Source organism: Leptopilina heterotoma, unplaced genomic scaffold (assembly GCF_015476425.1).
Source record: "Leptopilina heterotoma isolate Lh14 unplaced genomic scaffold, ASM1547642v1 Lhet_417, whole genome shotgun sequence".
NCBI lineage: Eukaryota > Metazoa > Arthropoda > Insecta > Hymenoptera > Figitidae > Leptopilina > Leptopilina heterotoma.
The window spans coordinates 147932-170036 of NW_025111076.1; the positions used below are offsets into that span (position 1 = coordinate 147932).

Consider the following 22105-nt stretch of genomic DNA (forward strand, 5'->3'; position numbering starts at 1 on the left):
GACATCGGGTTCGTAATCAGCGACCCCGAAAACCCCCGAGTAACGAATTTGAGACGAATTTCATCGATTTTTGAAAACTTGCCCGCCATATTGGATCCGCCATTTTGAAATTTGCAAAACTAATATTGCATTCGAAATCTACAACTTCAGAAACTCTTGATTAGTGATTTCAGTAACTTTAGCGCTTAACCAAATTTTATTACTTGAATTTTTGGTGCAAATGTTTAAGGGTTACTAAAAATGAAGAATGTAGTTTCGTTCACTAAATTTAGTGCAGAATTGTCATTTTTAATCCAATCGAGGTCCACGAGGACTCAAAATTTGTGTAATGATATAGTCTATCAATAAAAAAATTAAAACCTAAACATTCTTTCCTGTTTGATGTAGAAAAAAATAGTAGAAGTTACTCAAAGGTCTAAAAATCATCAAAATTGGCATGAAATTTCATCTTTAATCGACTGTAACTCTCTCAATTTTTGTTGAATTTTATTCGGTGACCTATGGATCGAAAGGTAATTTAATAACCTTTCCAATGATACCTCATTTATTATATTTTGACAAGCTAATTTTCCTACAGGTAAGTTTAAGTGGCGTCGAACCTTGAAAATGCAAAATTTGAAGCTACAGAAAAACTGCACGAGGGAAAAAAATTAAAACTATGATTTTCTTACTTAAAAAACACCTACTATTCGAAAAAAAAATGTTTTGTTCAATTGGCAATTTCACTGTAAACCAGTGTTGTTAAATACTTACACAATACCTTTTATTTTTGTATTTAATTATATCCTTCGTAAAATGATGAGAAATGTACAAAAATTTTTTCTTGGTTAATGTTGAAAAAAATTTACAATTATCAATAAAAAATTGTTTAAACATTTTAAAAATTTATTAAATTAATACTGAATGTTTAAATGTTAATTATCCATTAAATTTCGGGTAAAATTCTCAAAGAAATATACTACAAATTAAATTTTTTCAATCATGTTCTTTTTTCCAAAATTTAATTAAGTAGCGTATTGTTTATTTAATAAAAGTGTAATTATATAAAAAATTTTACTTCAGGAATACTAAAACATGATTTCTAATGTACTTAAAAAATTTTTAAATGTTAAAAACTTTATTTTATAGCAACATATTGATTTTTCATACTTTGTTATAAACAAATAAATATAAATAAACAAAAATTATTAAATCGGTCTGGAGGAATCGATAGAGAATTTAGTAACGAAGATTTAAAAAAAAATTGCTTAGTTTGAATGAAAATTGTGACCTCTAGATTGATTTTGACACAAAAAGCACATTTGGCCCCACTGTGCGGCACTCTTCGCACTCGAAATTTTATTTTTTTTTGTGCTTGTGAGATTGATTTTGAAAAAAAGAATGTCTTACATCAGCCTGGAGCATATTGTAATGTTCCTCCTTGGCACAAAGGGATTCCTTAAGGACGGCTATGTGTCTCTGGTAGTCCTGATGTTGTTCCTCCAAGGTCCTCATTTTGGCAGACATTCCTAAAAGTTCCTGGTCCCGACGCTGCACTTCTGTTCTTAGTTCATCCAGCTGCGAAAAAGAGCCGCCGTCCAGGAAAAATCAATCTCTTGTTCCGGCCAGCCGAGGGACAGTAAAAGAGCTCGTGGTCTTCTTTTCACCTAGCCCGAGTATGTCGACAATTCAACGAATCATGATTTTCTCCCCTTCCCCACCAAAAACAACACCACGATCTTTAGCTCCAATCAAAAAACATGTTTCATTCTTTGGAAAGATATTATTTCTGACACTTCTCTTTAAATACATTTTTTTAAATTTAATTCAAACTTTTAATTAGGAACTATTATTGAAAATAAATTTACTCAAATAATAAAGATTAAATTAGATTCAGATTGCGGTGAAATTATGTTGTTTTGAATTTAAAAATTTTAAAACTTTCTTTGGAATGAATGAAACGTTGGTTGAATTTCAAATTTTTTCATGAAATAACTTTTTTAGGGACTTTTGTTTTTTTATAAAATTCCAAATTCTTTTAAAACAAATATCAAATTAATATATGTGGATTTTACTGAATAGTATAATTGAATACGAATTTTCTGTTAGTTCCGATTACACGGAAGAATTGGATCGACTGAAATATTTTTGGTTTCCATCTCAATTAATTTTAACGCTGTTTCTATTAATTTTAAATGTCACAAACATTGTAATTAAATACAAAAATTAGAACTACACAAAACTTGAAATTAATTTAAAAAAAGGAAAATTTTTCAGAATTTGAAAAGAATTAAAAAGTCAGAATTAAAAATCCGATTAAATAATTTGAAAGAGAAATAAATAATTTAAGTTCGTCATACTCGGGCAGGGCTCGCAGCATGCATCGACCATCGAAACAACAGTGTTTCTGTATTGCAGGTAGATAGATAGGGTAGTTTTTTTGGTAATTTAGGTATACGTGTTTTTTGCTTGTAAAAGACAATTTTTGTGTCATGTTCAAGTGTCAGGATTTCGAACAAGGGAGAGTGTTGTCTCTCTGTGACCTACATTTTTTTGTTCGATCTACTCTTGTTCTGGGAGCGTGTGGGTTCGATGCAAATTCTCAAGATCAAAAAAAGTGAAATCAAAAAGTATCATACTCTACTTATTGTGTCTTTTTTCTCTTATCCTATTCTCTTTTTTTCTGTACAAATTCATGCCTCTAAGAAGAAAAAATATTATTTGAGATGTTGCATCGCAAAAAAGCCAGGTTCGTGTAAAAACTAGATCTAAACTAACATCTAGAGTCCAGAAAGCACGTTATAATTTTAACTTATCTTCTCGTGAGATCAATAAATAAAAAATATTAATTAATTCACGAGAAGATGTAATTGAACGTGCTTCCAAATCGATCGACGCTACCAGATCACGAACTTTCTCGAATGTCGTTCTCAATTGTTGTCGATTGTCCACCACATATGGAAAAAATGAGGATCTTACTTTCAGTCCTCACTCAAAATCTGTCCTTTAAAATAAATTTGTCAAGAATTTAAAAGAAAAAATTATTTTACAATTCAATCGATTTTGAATCAAGAAACTTTATAGGCTGTAAAAATATATTATTCCATTCAAAAAGAAATTGACAAAGTAAAAAAAGACATTCGATCGAATAGACATTTGATCGAACGGACATTTGCTCGAAAAGATATTTGATCGAAAAGTCAATTGATCGAATAGACATTTGATCGAAAAGTCATTTGATCGAATGGACATTTGCTCAAAAAGACATTTGCTGGAATGGACATTTGCTCGAAAAGACATTTGATCGAATAGACATTTGATCGAAAAGTCATTTGATCGAATGGACATTTGATCGAAAAGTCATTTGATCGAATGGACATTTGCTCGAAAAGACATTCGATTGAAAAGACATTTGATCGAAAAGTCATTTGATCAAATAGACATTTGCTCGAAAAGACATTCGATCGAAAAGACATTCGATCGAATCTTTTTTGGCATAAGAGTTTCCCTTCTTTATTCTACATATATTCGCAGCTTGAAATACTATGGAAGGTAACTGTTTCCAGAGTTTCAGCTTTACTTAATAGATGGTGCTACTAGTACTCTAATGTTGACCATCCACTGATCTCTATATACCTCTGGATTGGAAATGCTACGAGCAGAACTTTTACCACGGCGGCCATCTTTTATTGTAGTAAAAGTACAAAATTGTGGCGCGAAAGCCTTGTATTTGAAGTAATAATAATAATAATGATAATAATAATTATCAATTTTAACATTTTATATTCTATACATGAGTTGTTTATTCATACATCTACTTAAAATAAAAAAGAAATTTACTTTATAATAAGAAACAAGGCTTTCGCGCCATAATTTTGTACTTTTACTACAATGAAAGATGGCCGCCTTGGTAAAAGTTCTGCTCATAGCATTTCCAATCCAGAGGTATATAGAGATCAGTGTGACCATCACATTAGAGTCTATTCGATCAAATGACTTTTCGATCAAATGTCTTTTCGATTAAATGACTTTTCGATCAAATGTCTATTCGATCGAATGTCTTTTCGATCAAATGTCTATTCGATCAAATGACTCTTCGATCAAATGTCTATTCGATCAAATGCCCTTTCGAGCAAATGTCCATTCGATCAAATGTCTTTTCGAGCAAATGTCCATTCGAGCAAATGTCTTTTCGAGCAAATGTCCATTCGATCAAATGACTTTTCGATCAAATGTCTATTCGATCAAATGTCTTTCGAGCAAATGTCCATTCGAGCAAATGTTTATTCGAGCAAATGTCCATTCGATCAAATGTCTATTCGATCGAATGTCGTTTCGATCAAATGTCTATTCCATCAAATGACTTTTCGATCAAATGTCTTTTCGATTAAATGACTTTTCGATCAAATGTCTATTCGATCAAATGACTTTTCCATCAAATGTCTATTCGATCAAATATCTTTTCGAGCAAATGTCCATTCGATCAAATGTCTATACGATCAAATGTATTTTCTAGTAAATGTCCATTCGATCAAATGCCCTTTCGAGCAAATGTCCATTCGATCAAATGTCTATACGATCAAATGTATTTTCGAGCAAATGTCCATTCGATCAAATGTCCATTCGATCAAATGACTTTTAGATCAAATGTCTATTCGATCAAATGCCCTTTCGAGCAAATGTCCATTCGATCAAATGCCTATACGATCAAATGTATTTTCGAGCAAATGTCCATTCGATCAAATGTCTTTTCGAGCAAATGTCCATTCGATCAAATGACTTTTAGATCAAATGTCTATTCGATCAAATGCCCTTTCGAGCAAATGTCCATTCGATCAAATGTCCATTCGATCAAATGTCCATTCGATCAAATGACTTTTAGATCAAATGTCTATTCGATCAAATGCCCTTTCGAGCAAATGTCCATTCGATCAAATGCCTATACGATCAAATGTATTTTCGAGCAAATGTCCATTCGATCAAATGTCTTTTCGAGCAAATGTCCATTCGATCAAATGACTTTTAGATCAAATGTCTATTCGATCAAATGCCCTTTCGAGCAAATGTCCATTCGATCAAATGTCCATTCGATCAAATGTCTATTCGATCGAATGTCGTTTCGATCAAATGTCTATTCGAGCAAATGTCTTTTCGATCAAATGTCCATTCGATCGAATGTCTATTCGATCAAATGCCGTTTGATCAAATGTCCATTCGAGCAAATGTCTTTTGGGAAGAATTACTGCGCCTCGATTTTTTACCCCCTCTACTTCGGATCGTCTGTAAGCAGCGAGTTCTCCTGACATCTACTCGACAGTTGCATAATTATAATAACGTTAAATTTAAATTTTCTCCTCTTAAAAAATAGTATAGAAAAATTATTCAATTTGAATTTCGCGCCATTGTAAGTTTTTAAAATTTCGACATATGGCAATAAAAATCGTTACTTACGAAAGAAATAAAGCAGAGGAAGTATAACTATCAAATGCTCGTTTACCTTCTTCAGTTTGATTCCCAATTTATTTTTAATTAATAATTTTTAATAAGGTGAATTCTTATAACTATTATTCAAAGTTTCTAAAAAATTAAATATTAATTATTTACGTCTAGTTAATTACTGAATAATATTGCTAATAAACAAATAATCATTTTAATTAAAAGTAAATAATCTCAATAATATAGTAATGGTTGTTAAATAAATAATAAGTACATAATAATTACTAAAGTCATCCGCAAGTAAGCGAAATAACCCCGTCTTACGGTGCTTTTTATGTAAATAATAATTGTTCGCAATATTAACAAAACTAATAATATTGTAATATACCAATTCGGGTGTCATCGTGGGATGACTAATAATTGTATAAGGAAAAGAGGGGAAAGCTTTTACCCGGGCAGATTCGTTCTGACTCTGAACGTGAGCAGACCAGCGAGTCAATGCTGGTTCTGTCATTTATTTTATCAAATCCATGGTATGGTTTTCATTTTTATCTGTTGTCAAATTAAACACTTTTCTTAATTAAATCCAATTGGTAAAGAATCCTAAGTGGTGGCTGTGCAATTTGTGCAACTTTGTGCACTTGTGTGAAAGTCCCGGGGACGCCCAGAAACCAATTGCTCCAGATCTCGATACCGATCCTGTGGGAAGTTCGATTACACCTTGGAGGACAAGGAAGAGACTACATGGCTATTTCATTGGAATAAGAATATTGCATCTTCGTAAATCCCCAGCGTAAGGTGGGAATATCTATTGTTTCACGAGACCGTAAGTTCATTGTAAATCAAATGAATGATTGAATGAGTGTTGCTAGGCTTTCGGTAAATTGTTGTCAAATCAATTAGGAAATTTTAATAAATAAAGAAGGAGATTTTAATTGATTGTTAATTCTTGTTGTCTGATTTATTTATTTGTAAAAATGTTTAAAACTCCACCTCAATCTACGAGGGTATCACCTCAAATGTCGCCCAACGATAAAAAAATTAAAGAAAAAATTGATGTAACAAATGATCCGAAGAAAGAGGAGAGTATTAAAAAGTTAGAAAATTCTAACAACCGAACCTTAAATAATAACAACCGTAGAACCGAACAGAGAGTTAAAATTAAAGTTGAAATGCCAATTTTCGAAAATGAATATAAAAGTAACCCGGCTGAATTCATTTCTGATTTAGAAGATTATTTTGAAATTAACGCTATTCCTCATGATCAACAAAAATTTGTTATTAAATATGCATTAAAAGGTCGAGCTCGTTCTTGGTTTCTCTCAAACTTGTATAAATGGGAAAAGGGAAAGTTACGAAAATTTTAAAGATGATTTTTTTACCGAGTTTTGTTCAATGGAATTTAGAGCCGAAATGGAGAATAAATGTCGGGAAAGAAGATTTTCTAAAGCAGATGAAACTTTGGTGAACTATTTTCATGAACAAATAAAAGATTCCGTTTATCTTGATCCTCCTCTTTCGGATGAAATACGCAATTACATGATTATTAGACAACTTCCTCTTAGAATTCAAAATACATTAGCAACTGTTGATTTTGTTGACACCTCAAAAATAATAAAAACTCTGGCATGGTGGGACGGGACGGATCGTCTATCAGAAAAATTAAAAGCAAAAAGTAGGAGAGAGTAAGCTACATTGAACAAGGTTTTTTATGAAGTCCAAGAACTAATTAAATTTTACAAATTTTGATCAGGTTTTTGTATAAAAATAAAACTGAAGTACTCCTTCAGTTAATACACACGTTACAAACACAAATTATTATAATTAAATAATTAAATTTAATTTTTTTCTAATCAGTTACACGTTTCTTATTTTGAAGAAGGTGTGTCTACATTGAAACACCTCTAATAAAACACTACACTTTACTTCGAAAATAATATTTCCACTTACACATTGTAAAAAATCTTATTTTCCACTCAAAAAAATAGAAAATTGTTGTTAAATAGTTATTATTTGTTAATATAGAAGATTAATATATTTGGATGTCAGGTTAGGTAGCAAAAGTTACAGTTTAAGTTTAACTCGTCCACAATTGTGATGAAAGCATGTCTTCCAGTATTTTTCATACTAATTAGTAGAGCAGACAACATTACTACTCTTAAAATTGAAAATTATTTGCTTTTTCGGGTGGTTCAATGATGCCGCACTCACTGTATACACATGACATTCACAACAAAAATTGTTTACAATAAATTTATGTAAGATTTAAAATTCTTTATCACATCGGAATATTGAAGTTGATACCTTAAGCAAAATGAATCACAAGTTTACTAATTTTTTAAAATTCCTATTTTAATAAAAAAATGTCATTATAATTCCACCAAATTTTTTGTTTTGTATGTGAAAAACAGTTTTTTTTAGTTTTTCTTTGTAAATAATAAACCTACGTGCCATAAATTTTTGGACCTAGTCTGCTTCGGTAATACTAACTTATATATTGAATAAGAAAAAATTTCACTCAGTCATTTCTCAGAAAATTGAAATGGTTCAATGTAGCCTACTCTCTCCTACTGAAAATAGATGGGAACTTAATGATAAGAATAGAAAGGGAAATATAAGAGAAGAAAATAAAAATAGCTGGTAAAATTACAAAAATCGAGAAGAATTTAACATCAGCGTTGTAAGAAAGGACAATGATCATTAGAGAAAACTGTAGAAAATAAAATCCAGTACAAGACAGAAAATTATGACAATAGAAATAGGAATAGTTTCAGGAAATTTGATAGAGACAGATATAGTGAGAATAGAAGAGAGGAAAAAAGTGACTGGCGACGGGAGAGTAGAGAATTAAAGGATAGACTAAGTAGAGATAATAATTATGGAAATAGAAGACCACATGACAGAGTTAGAAAGATAGGATTTATAGATGAGGGAGAGGAAAATTTGGAAGATAGCTTGAACGAATCACAGGAGGAAAATAATGAAAATCAGGATAATGAGAATTTAAACGAATAAACGACAGTAAAATTGATCCGATTACGTGTCGTTGGATAGGTAACATACTAGAGGATCTAACTGATGAGATAAATGGAAAAATATTAGAGAAAGATGAAAAGAAACAAAAATTAGCTAAATTTAGATGCTCTTTATTAACTGGAAAAATCCCAAATGAAAAAGTAGATACAGTCAGGTCTCGCCAAGTGTCGTTTTCAGTAAGTGTCATGACTCACAAAGTATCATCGTTCAAGACCCAACAAGTGTCACTTTTCCCACTTTTTTTTACCCTCTCCAATGCTAAAAATGGACTTCCCCAAACCGGTTTGCAACATAAACCAATGAAATGGCCACTTTTATTAAAGGGGCGTGGCTTAGGCCACTGACACTTACTGAGACAGACGGTCTCAAAAAATTCCCAGTGACGACACTTAGCGAGACCTGACTGTATAATAGTTGACACAGGTGCGCAGGTAGAATGCATATCCGAAGAAACTTTAGAAAAATTAGATGACAATAGGATACCGAGACTTCCAGTTAGCAATATTAAATTGTTTGGTCCATTTGGAAAAAGGCATTTAATGTGAAGGAACAAATTATGGTTGACATCAAAATTGGTAAAAAAAACAATTACATCTTGTTTATTGGTTGTCCCAAAACTGAACTTTGATGTTATTTTAGGCACGAATTGGTGTGGAGAGAACGAAGTAGAAATTAAATATATACAGATAAAACATTAACTATGAAAAACGAAGTTTTCTCCTATCCAATTGTAAAATTCTACCTTAATTCACAATATCAAAAAAGTAATAGAATTTGAAAAAACTAAATTAAAATTAAATAAAGAAAGTGTAAATCAGTTAAAAATAGAAAATAAAATTAATATACAAAAATTAGATCAATTTCAAGAAATAATAAATCAAGAAAATAACAGCAAAGTAAATAATAATAAAGTAAAAATTGTGAATAAAAAAGTGGAAAATGAAGTAAATCAAGGTTATCACTGTCCAATTTCAACCATTGAGGCGGGGGATAGACCCAATAACAAGGAACAAGATAGGAAATTTATGAACGATGTTAAAGAAACTATAGGTAAAATAAAAAATATCTCAGAAGAAGAAAAAATTGATTTATATAAATTGCTGATCAAACATAGGAGAATTTTTTCAGATATACCTGGTTATTTGAAAGGTTATGGACACAAAATTCGAGTCAAGTCAAACAAAACTATCATTAAAAGCTACTACCCAGTTCCGTTAGCAAAAATGCCTAATGTTCGAGGAAAAATAAATGAATATTATAAATTAGGTATATTAGAGTCATCAAATAGTGAACATTGCAGTTGTAATTACGAATTACAAAAAAAGCAAATGGCGATATTCGTAGTTGTTTGGATACAAGGTTCGTAAATGATATAATTTACCCGGAAAATGAAGGTTCTCCAGAGATTAATGATATTTTGCAAAGATTCGAAGGAATGACGGTATTTTCTACTACCGATATGCCCCTTGGATTTTTTCAAATACCACTCGAAAAAGAATCCAGAAAATACATTGCTTTTGTTTTCGAAGGAAGGGCATACCAATTTTGCAGAATCCCTTTCAAAATCAAAACGGCAAATAGTGGATTTGTCAGGGCTTTGAATCAGGTTTTGGGGAGAGAATTTTCTAAATTTTTAACTATGTATATCGATGACGTTCTAATTGCATCAAAACATTTTAAACCACATCTAATTCATTTAAATAAATTTTTTATCAAAATTGGTGTGGCAAATTTACCGTTGAAATTTAGTAAATCGCTGTGGTGCAGAGAAGAAGTAAAATTTTTAGGGTTTTAATTAACACCGGAATGTATAAAACCAGACCCTGAAAGAATAAGCTCAATTCAAAATATTCCTTCACCTAAAAGCAGAAATGTATTACAATCAGTATTGGGGGTGGTTCGTTATTAAAGCCGATTTGTATATAAATACGCTACCTATATGGATCCTTTCAGAGATTTGCTGAGTCAAAGAAATAAATATAAATGGAATGCAGACCAAGAAATAGCGTTTAAAAAATTAAAAGAGAATTTTATTCGAACAGTTCCGTTAGCTCACTATTTGCACGATAGGCCGTTTATTTTGCAAACCGATGCAAGTAAACAGGGAATTAGTGGTGTTTGTTTCAGATTGATAATGACGGATACGAAAGAATTATAGCGGTAGTCAGTAGGTGTTTATCCATTCACGAGAAAAATTATAACATAACAGAATTAGAATTATTGGCGATTGTTTACAGTCTAAATAAATATCAAAAATATTTATTGGGGTGGACATTCAAAATTAGAACAGATCATAAAGCATTGGCTTTTCTTACTAAAATCAAAATTTTACAATTCAAGATTATATTGCTGGAATGGGTTAATAGAAAATTCTTTATATAAAATAAGTCACTGTGAAGGGATAAAAAACGTAGTTGCTGATTATTTTAGTCGAACGTTTCCGAGTCAGAATGATAACAATCAGGACACAAGAATAATAGTAGCTTCAAAAACAGAAGAAGCGAATAATCGAAAACAAATAGATAACAGCGCGTATAAAATGATAAATGCGATTAGGCAGGGAAATCCATTGATCAAAGATTTGAAAAGTATAGCTAAATTACAAAATAAAGATATAATAGTAAAAGCAATTTATGATCAAATTCAGGAAAAAGTAAATTTGCCGAGCTTTATAATTCAAAATGAGATCGTTTTTCACAAACCGAAAAATGTAAACAACTGGAAAATCATTGTGCCTGATCAAATAAAAAATAATCTAATAGATGCGGTTCATTTAGAGATATGTCACATGGGAGTTCAAAAAACTATTAAAATGTTAATGTTGATAATGTATACGATCTTGGGAAGGTAAGATTTGAATAAAAATTCAAAAGTTTTGAAACTTTTGAATTTTTATACAAATCTTACCTTCCCAAGATCATATACATTATCAACATTAACAAATTATGGAAGGATATACACTACCGTCCGTGAGTATCAGGACGCCCCTTTTTTTCATGAGTGGAAAAATGCTTAAAACGTAGAAAATAAGAATGACAAAAATTTTTCGTATTTTTTCCTGAAAGCTAATGAAATTATGAAAAGACTGCCACCTGATCGAAGAATTTTCGTTGACTATTCTGTCAGATACTGAAAAAATACTGGATTTTGCATGCTTTTCGTAATTTTTTAATTTCTCGAAAACTAATTAACTTTTTTTAGCGTTCTTGGTCTTGTTTCAATCTCTATTCAATGTAGAATCTAAATAAATTAATGGTATTGTGATATAAATTTTTCCAACAAAATTTTAAACTGTGAAAGTCAGATAGAAAAATTTTGAAAAACAGATTGACACTTTTTCAACAAAAAAATTGTTTTTAAATTAAATAATTAAGTAATTAAAAAGCTTTTTTGAATTTTAGTATATCTATTAAATGAACATATTTAACATTGACATTTTTGACACTTTAATATGCTCATGAAAAAAGGGGCGTCCTGATACTCACGGCAAACACCTAACTATTAAAATGATTGAAAAAAATTTCTATTGGAAAGGATTAAAGAAAAATGGTAAAATAGAATAAAAAAAATTGGACAAGTGCGAGTTGTACTCGCACTGCAATGGCGGGTTCCGCACACAAATATTAAAACAATACTTGCAACATTAATCGGTAATTGGTAGAATTAAAATAAACAATTATAAAAATATATTAAAATCATTTGATAAAAAAAAACTAAAAAATCTTAAAGTATTGTATATCTAATATTGTAAACAATAATAAGCAGAGGAACAAAATTTTCAAAATTTATTATAGTTCCTCTGCTTATTATTGTTTACAATATTAGATATACAATACTTTAATTTTTTTTAGTTATTTTTTTATCAAATGATTTTAATATATTTTTATAATTGTTTATTTTAATTCTACCAATTACCGATCAATGTTGCAAGTATTGTTTTAATATTTGTGTGCGGAACCCGCCATTGCAGTGCGAGTACAACTCGCACTTGTCCAATTTTTTTTTAATTTTAGTTAAGAAATTAAAGTCAGAAAACAATCTCTCATTTATTCTTTTAAAATTTCACTCTCTTCCTTAAAATATTTAATGCCACGTGTTTAAACTAAAAAAAATGAAAAATTTTTTATTTTTTGAAAAAAAAAATTAAAAAAAATTTTTTTTTTGATTTTTTTTCAAAAAGTTTCTTAAATAAATTTTTTGTCGTCAGACTGTAATAATACACTAGGATACTAATTTTCAGCTCATTAGGTCAAATAATGTAAAAGTTAGGAAAAAAATTTTTTTTTAAAAATTTTTTAGTTTTTCCTTGACAACGCTATGGCCATCATTACATATCAAGTTCTCTATATTTTTCCTGTAATATTCGAGTAAAAATACTCCAGCATGCAAAATTTCAGCTCTCCATGTCGAATAGTTTAGAAGTTAAGGGGGGGGAATGGTCACTTCTTATGCATTTTTGGCCAAAAATCTTGTTATTTCCTTGACAACGCTATGCCCATCACGTCCAATCACATTCGCTATATTTTTCCTGTAATCTACGTGTGAAAATACATATATGTACCAAATTTGAGCTCTTTAGGTCAAATAGTTTAGCCGCTAGGGGGGGGACACGATTTGGCTACGGACAACAGAGTCTCACCAATAGGGTTCCGCCGATACACCGTAGGTGTACGGAACCCTAAAAATGTGACCTGTATCAGAGAACAAGCATTTAAATATTAGTATGGAGGGTCAGTTTCAGCCTATCATTCCAGAGGAACCGAATAGTTTGTTAGCAGTGGATTTTTATGGTCCACTTCCGGTAGGAAAAGGTGAAACAAAATACATTTTTGTAGTCAAAGATGTGTTTTCCAAACTGATAAGACTGTATCCGATAAAGCGAGAAAATACCGTAACTTGCTTGAAAAAATTAGAAATTTATTTTAGGGAAGTTGGTACGCCAAAACGCATTTTACCGGATCATGGAACACAGTTCACCTCGTTCAAGTGGAATAATGCGCTGAATCAAATCGGAATTAAAATTTGCTATTCGTCGATCAGACATCCGAAGTCAAATCCGATCGGAAGAATGATGAGGGAACTGAGTCGATATTTTAGAGCGTATTGTTCCGAAAAACACGCGGGTTGGACAAATTATGTTGATAAAATTCAAAATTGGTTAAATATTACAGTGAATGATTCGACTAGTTTCTCGCCGTTTGAGCTCCATTTTGGAACCCCCAGAAGATATGATTCGGAAAATCATTGAATTTCCACCTGGATTTCCGATTCCGAGGGAAATACAGTTGGAAAATGCGAGAAACAGAATGAAAAATCAGGCTGAAAAAGAACTAAAAAAGACAATAAAATGTCAAGAGTAAAATTAAGTTCGGGGGATCAAGTTTTGTTAAAAGTTCCACATTTATCAAATTCAGAAAAGCAAAAAAAAAGATAAATTTTTTCACATATTCTTTGGTCCATATAATATTTAATCAGAAGTTAAAACAAATGCATTTAAACTAGTAAATTTAATGACAAAACGAAAATCAAAAGTCCCAGTAAAAAAAAACTAATTCAAATGAATTGAAATGAATTAACATTTTTGGTAGGCTTCAATTCGTATTTGTCACAAAGCGGGATTCACTCAAGCTCTTTGTATATTCAATTGAATTTAATTCAATATGTACCAATTTGTCCAAACGAATTCGCATTCGAAAGAAATGGCCAAGGAATGCATTGAATTCGTGCTAACGAATTGAAAAAAAATTAAAGACTCAAAACTTGTCCAGTGAATTGGTACGAATAGAAGGTTCGGAAGTTCAATACAGTTTCACGAATTCAGGAAAATTGCATCATGGCTCCAATTCGTATTTGTCACAAAGCGGGATTCACGAAAGTTCTTTGTGAATTCTTTTTAATTCATTTCAATTAGTTTTCGTTTACTGGGGTGCAAAGAGGTGCAACAGATCCTGCTTTAAAATGGACAATTGAGCGGATTGATGCTGCATTGGGGTTATTTCCAATCAGACTGGTGGTGCAATTGTAAAGAGGGATTATGTAATATACCAATTCAGGTGTCATCGTGGGATGACTAATAATTGTAGAAGGAAAAGAGGGGAAAGCCTTTTCCCGGGCAGATTCGTTCTGACTCTGAACGTGAGCAGACCAGCGAGTCAATGCTGGTTCTGTCTTTTATTTAATCAAATCCATGGTATGGTTTTCATTTTTATCTGTTGTCAAATTAAACACTTTTCTTAATTAAATCCAATTAGTGAAGAATCCCGAGTGGTGACTGTGCAATTTTTGCAACTTTGTGCACTAGTGTGAAAGTCCCGGGGACGCCCGGAAACCAATTGCTCCAGACCTCGATACCGATCCTGTGGGAACCCGTGTAGAAATTTACCGTGGAAGTGTATGAGAAACTGTCTAGTTGCGCTAGATTCAATCTAGCAACTAGATGGGAAAAATGGACAGGCTTGAACGAGGGATGTAACGCTAGCAACGTCAAGATTTTGTACAGTTATTTTGTCTAGTCCTTGTCTAGTAAAATAAATTATTTCTAGCCAGTTCCTGGATATTAAAATAAGCAGTTTCTACATACTGGGAATCATTGTTAGGTTTATAAATAATAAAAGAATATTTTTCAACTTTACTCTTTTGTTTGTTAAACTTTTAAACAAACAAAAGAGTAATACAAAAGTATTTGTTATTATCACAATTCCTCTTACAATTATTTTTGAAATTAATTGTAACATATTTTGCTTCATTGGATTTTTTTTTTAAAACACAAACACATTCACTATAAAGATTCGTACTTGTATGCCGATAATAAAATTAATAGTATATTATATTGTTGCAATCACAAAAAATTCACTTAAAATTACCAAAGTTTTATTACATATTATTAACATTATAATATGAAAAACAATCTGAGTCTATGAATGATGACATCATATGTCCTTTTTCTAATAAATCTTCTTTTCGCTGTAATATATTTAAACTTGTACACTGTCCCTGTTCAAAAATGGAAAACTGAAAACTTTTCAATAGATTTATAAATTTGATTTTATCTTCACAACAAGATAAGTTACAATTGTAGACTCTTGGTTTCCTTTCATCAAGCACTACGTCAAGAACTGATTTCGTCTGCTAGCTTAGTAGACTCTCAGAGCCATCTTCTCCACGAACTTGTACTAAATTCTTAAGTCAGCGTCCTAGACAGTGCCTATAGCTAATTCTTGGACAACCTGCTATACGAACTTGTACTGAATTTTCAATTCAGTATCCTAGACAAATCTTAGCCAGATTCTAGACTGTCTTTATAGCGAAGAAAATAAAGGGGAAAACTGTACTTTAACATTTCGGGGCCAGGACAGTTTTTTCAGAATGATTTTCCACGACAAATGCTATCTAGCTGTAGTCTATTTCTAGGAAGGCCACGACAAATTTCTACACGGGAAGTTCGATTACACCTTGGAGGACAAGGAAGAGACTACATGGCTATTTCATTGGAATAAGGATATTACATCTTCGTAAATTTAAATTTAATATTTAATATTAATTAAATTTTTCACCTCTGGTAAAATAAAGGTGAAAGACTGATAAAAATTCCCTCACCGTATCTCACAGTGGAGGGATAACTGTGAATGTCTTTGCGAGAGAGGAGCAGGTACTTATAGAGCCAGTGTAACAGGTCACAAGCGAGAAGAAATCACTAGCATGCACTCTGGCAGCGCTTGTCAGAAGTGGCGCAACGTTGGTTGCCAAGCGCTGTGTCGATAATTTTAGGATATGGATGCGCGCCAGAAAACAGTTCCGACAATCGCCGCCAGAGTGCATGCTAGTGATTTCTTCTTGGCAACTAATATTGGCCCGATGCTTGGCTACCGATCATTGGCAGTAGCGTTATCATCCCAAGTTTAAACCATTGGTGGTCCAATGATGGTTGCCAATTGTTTTGCCAAGAAAAAATCATTGGGCACCAAGCATGGCCCATTATTGAACCAATCGTTACCATTGGCAACTTCCCGTTGGGGTATTGATGTTTCAGTCATACGTAGTGTAGAACAGCCATATGTATGTGAGGGACAGTAATATGTATGTGAAGAACACAAATACTGTATTTGAGGAACAGAAATACAGTATTGCTGTTTCAGCTATGTCCTACCATACTCGTATGACAAAATCGACAATATCACTTTTTTCATTGTATTATTAAAGCTTTACGGGAAAAAATCCTCACTTGAAACAGCTAAAAATTTCACTACATTAAGGAAATTTTTAGTTGTTTTAATTAATACTTTCGCTATTTTAGAGAAAATCGCTGTTCCAGGTAAAAATTTTTTTCCGTGTTATAATGTTATTAATTTTCGATTATTACTTGGTGAAATAACAATAATATTATTGACAATTTTCTATTACTATTTATAATAATAATAATATAAATTTTATTATTTATTATTATATTAACAATACTAATATTAATAACTTTACATTATTATTTCCCAAATAGCACGTAAGCTTACAATTCAATCTTACTAAGAAGGGTTCCTGCAAAGTTACCATGAAAGATTGCTACAAATTTGTTGTGAAGTTATTACAAGCTTTGTTCAAATTTTAAGATCTTTCTAAAGTTAATTTTTATTAATTATGTCTTATTTGTTATATTTTGGAAGTTAGCATTGATAAGAAATTTTTGAAACAAATTTGAGAGAACTCGAAATTGAACCCGCATCCGAGAGACGCTAACCAAAGACTCTAACCGACGAGCTAAACAATTATCAGAAAAAAAACTTGCTTGAAATCAGTTTCAGATTAATTGAAAGATTTTTCTTGTAATAGTTAGTTGTTTAGATTGTCGGTTATGGTCTTTGGTTTGCGATCGTGGAACCCGGATTCAATTCCTAGTCCCTTTGAATTTGTTTAAAATATTTCTCATCAATGCTAAGTTTCAAAATATAACAAGTAAGCCATATTTAATAAAAATTAACTCCAAGAAGATTTTCAAATTAGAAAAAAAGAGAACTTTTTTTTAAATTTGAGAAATAATTTCGAAAAATTACAGAAAGCTGCTGCAAGCTTGCAATATTCTAGCAAAGCTTGCTATTTATTGAACACTTTTATATCTTAGACAGGCTTGTGCAATCTTGTGTTGCAAGCTTAGCAATATTGCATGACGTAGGCTTGCCGTAAGCTTGTGTACTATCTGTGTTGTAATAATTATGTTAATAATATTAATATTAAAAGTATTTTGTTATTTATAATTATATTAACAATATTTTATAACTATTTATTTAATAGTTTAAGAGCAATAATAATCTTGATCGATAAAATATTACAAAGCCAAAATTGGACTTGATTCAAAATCGTCATTGAGCGTTGTTACACTGCTGGCTTAGGTCGGGCGTAACTTGTAAAAAGCTGTTCGTCAAAAATGCCAACGACCGTCACCAAAACCAAGTGCGCTTTTGCCACTATAAATCTCTCATTATGGTAAAAAACGATACTTGTTTAAAGGGCTTTAATACATTTAACTGTTGAACAAAAAACAGATTTTTAAAATATTAAGGGGCACACCTAGTATGAGTGACTGAAAAAAACGTCGATTTTTAGGAATTTTTTTTAGGGAAATTATTGCATCTAATTTTTTTTAAAGTTTTGTACATGTTTATTTGTATAAATAGTGAACATTTTTTAATTTCTTCAAAGAAAAATATCTTTTTTGCAACACTAACCTGTAAAATTGAATTTTACACACAGAAAACTGTGTGTAAAGTACTTCTTTTTATAGCGGTATGTAAAGTGTTACTTTACACACCGCTAGCAGTGTGTAAAGTGAATTCCAGTGTGTAAAGTGATTTTCAGTGCGTAAAAGGGTTACTTTACGCATTCTTGTGACTGTTTGATGAGAAACAATGAAATAATGCTTTTAATTAACAATTTACAATCACATTTTTTTATTTTAGCTTCTAGAAAACTTCATTTAACAGTTCCCCACTACAACTAAAGTTACAGTAATATTGGCAATATTGCTGCAAGTTTAGTTGTTTTAGTGTTGCAAAAAATTTTGTATGGCACTCGTGCGTAAATCAGATTATACTTGTGTGACTTGCAGCACTCGCCTTCGGCTCGAGCTGCAAACGTCACACTCGTATAATCAACGATTTTACGCACTTGTATCATAAATAACTATTTTTTAAAGAGTTATTCGCTATATCCAAAAAAAACCAGTTTTCCCACTGCTGCAGTGATTGCGGCCTTCTGTGTGACTGAAATCAAAAAAACCAAATAGATTATTAAACTAGAAGATATTTTCCGTACAATGAGGCTCCAGTTTTTTGATTAAATGAAAAATAAAATTTTGGGATGCCAAGAACCATCGGACTTTTTTGGCGAAATTGAAAAGCTTTTTTCAAAACTCCGCCATTTTGTTGTAATTCAATATTTTTTGACATCCGAGGGTCATTGTACGGCAAATATCTTCTAGTTTAATAATCTTTTTGGTTTTTTTGATTTAGGTCACTGAGAAGGCCGCAATCACTGCAGCAGTGGGAGAACTTTTTTTTTTTGGATACTCAGGAGATAGCGAATAACTTTTTAAAAAAAAGATATTTTTCTTTGAAAAAATTACAAAATGTTCACTATTTATACAAATATACATGTACAAAACTTTAAAAAAATTAGATGCAATAATTTCCCTGAAAAAAATTCCTAAAAATCACCGTTTTCAGTCACTCACACTAGGTGTGCCCCTTAATACTGCAAAATTGACAGTTTTTATTTCCATAATATTTTTCTATTCAAAAAGAAAATTATTAATTTATTTTACGTTTAAATTTGGTTCGAATAATATTGGAATTCTTTAAAAATCAAAGTTTTAATTATTTATTATTGACTTCCTTGTTCATATTAAAAATAAAAAAGATATGTCAGTCAACTTTAATTAATTAATATTGTGTAATAATAAAGTAATAATAATCTATAACAATAAATATTTTATACATAATGGTCAATAAAAAAAGACATACTATTTTCTACGAATAAAAAGATGAGAGTTGCGCAAGGGCAGTTGCTTCTGGTAAAAATCGTTAGCATCCCTAGACCGGGATAAAAATAGCAAAATTGCTTATACACAAAAAACCTGGACTCATTTTTCTTGCAACTCAAAATGAGCCAATGTTAAACGCCATATAACGTGGCGCCATCTACGAGGTTCATTTTTGTTGCATTTCAAATTGAGTAGCGTAAGCTACAAGGAACCTAGGTTTTTTCAGTGTACTTAGCAGACTGCTTGTTAGCGATATCAGTTAAGGAATATCTTGGATCGAAATTATGGATAGCTAAATTGCTTAATTAGCAGACTGTTTGTTAGCAATATTAGTTAAAAAAGTTGGAAACAGTTTCCAATGGGAATATGGCTGACATTGCTCAGTGAGCAGCTCGCTAACTTAGCAATTCTGCTATTCGTAATCCCGGTCCTGGATAGGGAGCGCAAGAGAGAGGCAAAGGGAGTGAAAGAGAAAAATTCGAACTTCTTTCTCCCTCTCATTGTACCCACTCCGTAATTCACGTTCTAAAGTTTAGAACTTACGTCGGCCTTAAACTAATGGTGTAAACACATTGAAGAAACACTCATTGAAGCAAGAAAACAAATCATATTTTAAGGAGAAAAAGAAAGCATAATTATAAAATCTGTCATCAAGAAAAACAGTTTTTTCATTATTTTGAAAAAAGTACTTGAATATCGTAAATAATAATTTGAAAAAAGTATTTGAATGTCCGAGAAAAAAACAAGTTCTTCATTTTTTTTCAAGAAACGTACGCGATCTACCGTCTATCTACATACGTACAGATTTAACGTTTATACTCTGTAAAATTGTAATTATCAGTATAAAGGTAGCATTAATAAACATGTTCATCAAGAAAACTACTAAAACGTCAAAGTTTTGAAAAAAATTTTTTTTTTGTAATTACGATTCTCCAGAGGCACTACCATAACAACAGACTTCGTTACGTAACGTAGAGGAAAACGAAGGATAGGTAGAGACTCGGAAGTGCATCAGTGGATGAGATATCCTTACCTCCTCAGAAAGCTAAAATATCGGGCACCACATTTTAATATGATTCGCTCATTATATATGGGGCCCCCCTGGTTCCGAGTTTCTTCCAACTTATTTCACACTTTTTTTTATCTCCGAAACAAAAAAATAAATAATAAAATTCCCAATAAATTTTCGAGCCTAAATTTCTTTTCCTCTAATTCTTTTAATTTATTAGTTTAAGATTTTCAATTAGGAAAAGGAAAGTTAAATTTACCCCTTCAATTTTTTTCAATTACAAATTTTAAAGAATTTTTTAAATATTTTTAAGTTTTATTCCTTCACATGTAAAATTAATATTTTTAGTAGTTTTTAAAAAAAGGTTCAAATTTTCAAAAGTTTATTATTTTGAAAGATATTTTTTACAGTCTGATTAAGATACATCTACGAGACTAACTTTATGAATTTTCCTACTTGGAATTCTCGAGACATTTCGTTTGAAAGACTTTTTTCCCCTCCTCCCGTCCTTATACGAATAATTTATAATTTAAAATTTCTTTTGAAGTGTTTCTTTCGAAGAATTTGTGTGAATTCAGTGCCGGAAGTAATCGGAGCAGGAAGTAACATTTTGCTACCTTTAACTTAGCTCTAGCTTACATTCTAAGCTTAAAAATATTATGTTGATCTTATCGACTAGTGTAAAGCAAGAAAGTCGTTATATTTGGCTTAGCATAAATTTTGTTTTATCATTCAACTTTTTTTTTATTTTCTGTAACAAATTTTAGCATTTATTTTTTTACTGTTTGGATTCAAGCATTTCAGAGATAGCTTTTTTGGTATTATAGCTAATTATTATCTTGTAAGAAGCGATTGAAGCTGAAAAAAACTTCTTTTCTAAATTTGTTTATACAGTTGAAACTCTCTAATTTTTTTGATAGTCGTCACCTTATAATTTTTAATTTTAATTGAAAATTCTTTTTAAAATTGTAAGCTTTTTCTGTAAAACTGATTCAGTGAAATTTGAATGATTTTCAGTTACTCTATTCTCATGATTTAAATCAGTGAAACTTTACTGAAAATTTATTAAAAATAATTAAAACATCAGTCATTTTTTACTGATTAGTCAATTAAAAAATATCTGAAATTTTCAATATACGTGACTAAAATTTACAGTAATTTTTTAATTGTCCAATTCAGCCCCTGGATTCTATAACTGCCGCTACGCTCGAACGGGTCGCCTGTATGCCAGTCAGGTTAACCAAAAGTGGAAAAAAGTAAAATTAATCATTTTAATTTTTTAAAAACACTATGATATAAAAAATAAAAATGCCCATCTTTTTTTCCTTTGTGATTTTTTTGTAAATTTAGTATTTTAAATAATAAAGACCGATATAATTATAATTATAATTCGACCGACAATTGAAAAGGCGGTAATATTAATAAAATGTATTAATAAATAATACATTACTTGATAATAATAAATAATATTTAATAATAATATTAATAATATGTAAAATAATTATTAAAAAAACTTTTGAATATCTCCGTTTGCTTCTGGAACAAGAACTTTATGTAATAAGGACGCCCCTGAAGAATCTCCTATATGCTATGTTACGCCATGTCTGCTGATACACTAT

At 31.0% G+C, this 22105-nt stretch overlaps 1 protein-coding gene across 1 annotated transcript; it reads right to left on the minus strand.

The window, feature by feature from the left end:
- Positions 1-1210: 1210 nt before the first annotated feature.
- Positions 1211-20509, minus strand: LOC122506408 (ERC protein 2-like). Its single transcript, XM_043618555.1, has 2 exons — positions 20423-20509; positions 1211-1557 (listed from the first exon to the last, which is right to left on the minus strand). The coding sequence occupies exons 1-2, from the start codon at positions 20423-20425 to the stop codon at positions 1339-1341; spliced, it is 222 nt and encodes a 73-aa protein (XP_043474490.1). The 5' UTR covers positions 20426-20509; the 3' UTR covers positions 1211-1338.
- Positions 20510-22105: the final 1596 nt, after the last annotated feature.